The following is a 6810-nucleotide window of genomic DNA, read 5'->3' as shown; positions in this document are numbered from 1 at the left end:
ATTATCCTAATCCAAAATAATTTTTTGTTCAAAGTCATAAATTCTTACAACAGTCCACCTGAAAAAAAAAACCGCATGTTCATACCCATTATCAATAAAAATAGACAAAAATATTATCTTACTTAATCATGTGTTCGTGCTTTTAAATTAATATACTTTATTAAATAATTAATCCAACACAAACTGACATAATCTTACATCCACTGTTATTTTCTTAATCTTTATCTACATTTATAAGTAAAATAATACTACGTGTATAACTCATTTTGTTGACACCTTATTTCAGCTGATGCTATGTGGAGCCCGGAGGAATGCACGATAATTGTTATTTTCTGAGACAGAAATAGAAAAAGAGAGAGAAAGGCTAAGGATATTCGATTTTCAACTTGTCCATCTCCGTTTGTCACACAACAACCGCACCTTCTTTTGTTCCGCCCAAACTGTAATTTATTCTTCCTCTTCTTCTTTTCTAAATTTTTGTAAGTAAAATATCCACATTTAATTGGCCCTACGACTCATATAAACGACGCTATCATATTTTTCATCTCTCAAACTCACTAACACTCATAATAATAAGGAGAGAATTTTTTTGAAACAAACACTAAGTATTTTGATTCATGGAGAGATAATTAACAACATACATATGAAGCCTTTATATAGGCAAACCTTCATAATAAAATAGTAATTTTTATAACATCTAAGCACTAGTTGTAATGATTCAAGAAACAAGTAGAAATTTTACTAGTCAAATTCCTTGTTCAATTTTATTTCAACTTCTTAGTCATTAATCTTGAAGCTTTCAATTCATGATTCATCATTCTTCTAATATGGAGGTGATGAGTACAACTTGTTCATGATTCTTTCAACTTGATTTATAGCCTTCAATTTTGACTAGGAGATAAAGTTTGACTTGTGATTCTTCTAGCTTCTAGTTTCATCACTTATAATTCTTGTAACTTCTAATTTTATGATAGTTCTAGTATGGTATAGTTGTACTACTCTTTTGAATATTGTTGATTTAATTATCTAACAATTTTGAACATTTTGATTCTACAATTGAACTTTTCCTTTACAAATTACCCAATTTGCCACCCGTTGTTCTAATTGATCGCTTTGTATCGGACGTTGCCAAGCATACTTGAGTCACTCACACATTCCTAATTGGCTCGGTCACTCACTCTTCTCTCACTCTCACTCTCTCAATGTTCTGACCTCTGCCGTCCGCCATTCGCCGCCGGTCGCCTACGTCTCCTTCCTCTGCTCGGCTTCGCGCACAGCAGCACGTCGCTCTCTACTTTCTGCTCTGCTTCTCCGTACTCTCGCAGACTCTCTCTCTGTTCTGCTTTGATGCACGTCGAGTCTCTGCCACCGTTCGTCGTGTAATCTGCCGTCCGCCGCTCTGCCGTCGTTCGTTTGTGCACAGCCGCACACGTCCGGACGTCCCTGCACGACCGCGCTGCTTCTCTGCCTGCACGACTACGCTGCTTCTCTACCTGCACGACTGCGCCGCTTCTCTGCTCCATTCAGGTATGTTTTTTAAGAAAATTTTCATTGTTGTTACTTGAGTTTGTTACTGACTTGCTGCATTTTTTAGTTGTTAGTTGTTACTGACTTCAATTTTTTAGTTGTTCTGTGATAGTCTGAACTCTGAATATCTGAATTCTGATCATTGTTAATTCATTTTTCATAATTGTAATTTGTAAAGGGAAAAGGGTTGAATTTATTTTAGTTTTGTTGGAGAATGATGTTGATTTATGCCATTGAAAGCTATTGCAGTTGCAAATTTAGTAAATTACAGTGTTATTGTGTGTGTTCCAAAGTACTTGTTATAATTGTAGAACTATTTTAATTTATTATGTGTTTTAAGGTTGAAATTGTTAATTTTGAATGCATATATTTGAGTGTGTGTATATATATATATATAGGTAAACTCTTACAAGTCTATGAGTCGAGTCTAGGTCAGCTTCACGAGTTTATTTAGACTCGCAAGTTTGACAATCTTGAGTGCAAGAGATTAAAGGCTTCATTCCACTTTGGTGTGCTTGATGAATGCAACTTCCATGTTATTGGTAATCCTAAATTTTTCAACCATTTTGCTTTCCACTCTACTTGCTCATTCTTCTCTTGTGAAATTCATCTTCTGTTTTCGCTCTAGGAATGTATGTAATAGTTTAATGCTTTGAGATTTTATCTTTCTTATTATTCTGTTTTTATTTTCTTTACACCTTTCAGATCAGACAGAAGAGGGAAAAAATGGTGAAATCATCACAATATGAAAGATTCTCAAAGGATTTTGTAATGGGAGGGGTAGCAGCAATCATATTGAAGAGTGCCGCGGCACCAATCAAGAGAGTGAAACTCCTATTGCAAAACCAAGCTGAAATGATTAAAAGTGGGCAACTCAAGAAACCATACATGGGTGAGTTATTCACTTCATTGACATCTTGATTGGTATTAGACAACTCTAGACCCTTCTCAAGTTTGTGAAGTAAATAGGTCATGGCTCATTGTAATCTTCCACAGTTTTTATTGCTTTTCCATTTATCTCTTAGTAATATAGATAAAATAAGGAAGTGGAACTAGAAAACATAGCATGGATCTGGCATGTGCTGCATTTATATCCGTCCTGTATTGAGTTCGGTCTGCACAAGCATCCCGCATTAACACAGGGTCCGGGTAAGGGCCGCATCCAAAGGGTGTAGTGTACGCAGTTTAACTTGATAATTACATTAGTAGCTGTTTCGATGGCTTTAACTTGTGACCTTAAGATCACACGGAGACAACTCTATCATTGCTCCAAGAGGAAATATGTTATTCTATTGCATTTTGATGGGTTGATGCAAATATGCGTTGTAATAGCCAATCTCATTTTTCTGAAATATATGTGTCCAGTTTGTTTACAATTAACACTGGAAGCCTTCTATGTGCTTTTATTGTCAATGCATGTCTAATAGCATCAGCAAGGTATTGCACTAAAATAAAATAACGGCCAATGCATATGGAAGACTGTTTGTTTTTACTGCTATATATTCCCATCAATTAATGTGATTGTGTGTCAACTTTCAAATAATGGTTTTCCGTGTTTGTTTGAAATAATGTTTGAGCAAACAGTTGATTGGTCTATAGGCTTTCAATTTTGCATTCAAAGGTTACTTCAAAAGCATTTTTGGGCAATCCAAAGAGAGAGACGGGACATTAAGTGGTTTGCTGGAAATGTTGCTTCAGGAAGTGCCGCTGGAGCAACTACTTCACTGCTTCTTTATCATTTAGATTGTGCACGAACACGATTGGGCACTGATGCATTGGAGTGTCGTGCTACTAGTCAACGCCAGTTTAAAGGGCTAGTTGATGTGTACCGTAAAACCTTGTTAAGTGATGGAGTTGTTGGCTTGTACAGGGGATTTGGGGTGTCAATAGTGGGAATCACCATGTACCAAGGGATGTACTTCGGGATCTATGACACCGTGAAGCCTATCATTTCAGTTGGGCCTTCCGAGGTAAGAACTACTTATATTTTTGAAGGAGAGCTCAATGTTTCACAATGAATGGGAAAAAGTTGTAGTTGAGACTTGATGCTTTAACTGAAAATTCTTATGGTATCTTGACAAGTAGTCTGTTTGGTCTATTTCAGTTTCACAATAATATGTGGGCACAATGTTGAAGTAACCCTTGATTATGCAGGTTTCCATGATGATCAAACCCTTGAGTTTGAGTATTCATCTTTAGGACATTTAGCAAGTCAGATAACAGTATTTCAGATGACTAGTCACTTAGCACTAGTTCAGGTCTTTGATGATCCTTCTTTCTAATCTGAGCCTTTTTCATTTATTTCTCGACAGGGAAATTTCTTTGCTAGTTTCTTCTTAGGTTGGAGCATTACAACATCAGCAGGGGTTTGTGCATACCTGTTCGACACACTGCGTCGAAGAATGATGCTAACATCTGGAAACCAAGCAAGTATTATAACGCAAGGCATGCATTTCGTGAGATTGTTCGTCAAAAGGGTTTTTTAGCTCTATTCCGAGGTGTTACTGCAAATATGCTTCTTGGTGTCGCAGGAGCTGGGGTGCTTGCTGGATATGATCAGCTCAACCTCTTCTCATCTAGACACTAGTATGCAAGTTCTGAGGGAGAAATATAATTTGAACCTAGAAAACCTATCTACCATTTAGCTTGACTTCAAAGTGCAATTCATTTATATTCTGGACTGTGAATATTGTACATGGTCAGACATCCATTATTTTGTTAACACATTTCATTTACTTTTTATAGAAGATAAAATGATAGAAGATAAATATTAGCATATTGTTTATTCTGATATACGTACTCAATTTCTAAACCTTAACCATTGTGTATCGGATAGTATTTCAAGATTTTGACCAATGAACTTGTGAAATAAAACGAAGAGAATAAACCAAAGCGAGGCTGCCATTGATTAGGAAGTAAAAACTGTTATGATTAGGAAGATAAACAGCAACAAGTGGAATCGCACTACTGGAGCAAATAATTGAAGAACCCAAAGAGCTTAAAATTATTGATTAATGGTGTTTGGTGGTACATTTTCAGCTTTCATCATCTTGGTCTTCTTCAGGGGAGGCATCTTGGTACTGCTGATACTCTGCAACAAGATCGTTCATGTTGCTCTCCGCTTCGGTGAACTCCATCTCATCCATTCCTTCTCCAGTGTACCAGTGCAAGAAGGCCTTTCTTCTGAACATGGCAGCAAACTGCTCGCTCACTCTCCTGAACATCTCTTGTATGGAAGTTGAATTGCCAACAAAAGTGGAAGCCATGGGAAGGCCTTTGGGCGCGATATCACAGACGCTCGACTTGACATTGTTGGGGATCCACTCCACAAAATATGAGGAGTTCCTGTTCTGCACATTCAGTATCTGTTCATCCACTTCCTTTGTGCTCATTTTCCCTCTAAATACTGCTGATGCTGTTAAGTAACGGCCATGCCGTGGATCAGCTGCACACATCATGTTCTTGGCATCCCACATCTGTTGTGTGAGTTCTGGGACAGAAAGTGCGCGGTAGTTCTGTGACCCTCGAGATGTGAGTGGAGCAAAGCCCACCATAAAGAAATGAAGGCGTGGAAACGGGATCAAGTTGACAGCTAGCTTCCTGAGGTCTGAGTTGAGCTGACCTGGGAATCTTAAGCAGCAAGTAACTCCACTCATTGTTGCCGATATCAAATGGTTCAGATCTCCAACTGGTGTTGTTTGCAGGTGCAAATGAATCAAAACATGTAAGGAAAAAGAAATAAAACTATTTTCTCTCTAAAGTTTTCGAAAAGTTTCATAACCTAAATACTTAATTGGTTTCAAATTTTGTTCCTAACGTTTCAAATGTTTCAATTACACTTTGTTGTTGATGTCAGCTTTGTATTGAAACATATTTAAAACACTAGAGAAAATTGAAAATTTTCAAGAATAAAATCATATTTTACCTAAAAGGAAAAGAATATGTGCATACTTACAAGATGGAGTAGTGAGCTTGAGAGTCCTAAAGCATATGTCGTATAGTGCTTCGTTGTCAAGGACCATGCACTCATCAGCATTCTCCACCAGCTGGTGAACAGAGAGTGTGGCATTATAAGGCTCAACAACCGTGTCCGACACCTTCGGAGATGGAAACACCGAGAAAGTAAGCATCATTCGATCCGGGTATTCCTCTCTAATCTTCGAAATCAGCAGAGTACCCATTCCAGAACCTGTCCCCCCTCCCAACGAATGACACACTTGAAACCCTATAATTATTCAAAAAGGACAATTAAGACTTCAGAGTAGTAAACATAATAAGCATACAGATAGAGAGATCCAGTAGCCTACCCTGCAAGCAATCGCAATTCTCAACCTCTTTTCTCACAACATCAAGGACAGAGTCAATGAGCTCCGCGCCCTCGGTGTAATGGCCCTTGGCGAAGTTATTTCCGGCGCCAGACTGGCCGAAGACAAAGTTGTCCGGGCGGAATATCTGGCCATAAGGACCCGTCCGGATGGCGTCCATGGTGCCGGGCTCAAGGTCCATGAGGACGGCACGTGGCACATACCGGCCGTTGGTGGCCTCATTGTAATAAACGTCAAGTCTTTCAAGCTGAAGTTGAGAGGTTCCAACATAGTGGCCTACAGGGTCTATCCCATGCTCATCACACACCACTTCCCAAAACTTTGATCCTATTTGGTTCCCGCATTGACCTCCCTGAATATGAAGAATCTCACGCATTTTCGCTCCCTCAGAAGCAATGAGTGGGTTCGGTTAGTTTACTAGTTAGATATATTTATAACTGACTGCCACGTGCCACGTGTAAGCAAGCTGCAATAATACTGCCGGCTTCGCAAGGCAGTTTCTCATTGCACGACAATTTAAGATTTCCTTATTAATTAGTTAATTAATTAATTAATATGCAAACATCACTAACTCGAAAACCGTTTCATACAGTAGCTTATTTTATGTTTCTTATAGATAGATGAAGTGCTTTCAAGTTTTCTTTAATGTACGTAACATCTGTTTTGAAAATATCAAGGGGGGCGGGCAAGGGCTATGCCATTTGGGATGCCCAAGCGGCCTTCCTATACTCTACATTATAATAAGATAGTGACCGGACCAGAACCACCAAATACATTCTGATTTATTTTGGCTAGAGTCTAGTGCCTGGAGGCATCATATAATATGCTAAGTCCAACAATGGTGAAATATTAATAATGTAGAAACTAGCAAAGTGAATAATAATGATAACATGCAATAGCTGATCCACAGATCCATGAATAAAAAAGGTACGACAATTATTTTGCACTAGTCCGATCG

At 38.4% G+C, this 6810-nt stretch overlaps 1 protein-coding gene and 1 pseudogene across 1 annotated transcript; one reads left to right on the top strand and one right to left on the bottom strand.

Annotated features, from left to right (window-relative positions):
- The first annotated feature begins 2415 nt into the window (after nt 1–2415).
- On the top strand, nt 2416–4398 carry LOC107458550 (ADP,ATP carrier protein ER-ANT1-like; annotated as a pseudogene).
- A 109-nt stretch (nt 4399–4507) lies between these two features.
- On the bottom strand, nt 4508–6237 carry LOC107458571 (tubulin beta-4 chain). Its single transcript, XM_016076789.2, has 3 exons — nt 5835–6237; nt 5483–5752; nt 4508–5215 (listed from the first exon to the last, which is right to left on the bottom strand). Exons 1-3 carry the CDS (start codon nt 6226–6228, stop codon nt 4563–4565), a joined length of 1317 nt encoding a protein of 438 aa, XP_015932275.1. The 5' UTR covers nt 6229–6237; the 3' UTR covers nt 4508–4562.
- Between the last annotated feature and the right edge of the window lie 573 nt (nt 6238–6810).

Source organism: Arachis duranensis, chromosome 7, assembly GCF_000817695.3.
Source record: "Arachis duranensis cultivar V14167 chromosome 7, aradu.V14167.gnm2.J7QH, whole genome shotgun sequence".
NCBI lineage: Eukaryota > Viridiplantae > Streptophyta > Magnoliopsida > Fabales > Fabaceae > Arachis > Arachis duranensis.
This window is presented reverse-complemented; position numbering and strand designations above follow the sequence as displayed.

Bases quoted from the DNA above. Each gene is read 5' to 3' on its own strand.
- LOC107458571 (XM_016076789.2), bottom strand. From the start codon at position 6,228: ATGCGTGAGATTCTTCATATTCAGGGAGGTCAATGCGGGAACCAAATA. The intron at 5,753-5,834 runs GTAGGCTACTGG...GAATAATTATAG, and splicing joins GAATTGCGATTGCTTGCAGG to GGTTTCAAGTGTGTCATTCG. The intron at 5,216-5,482 runs GTAAGTATGCAC...AAACAACACCAG, and splicing joins CAAGCTCACTACTCCATCTT to TTGGAGATCTGAACCATTTG.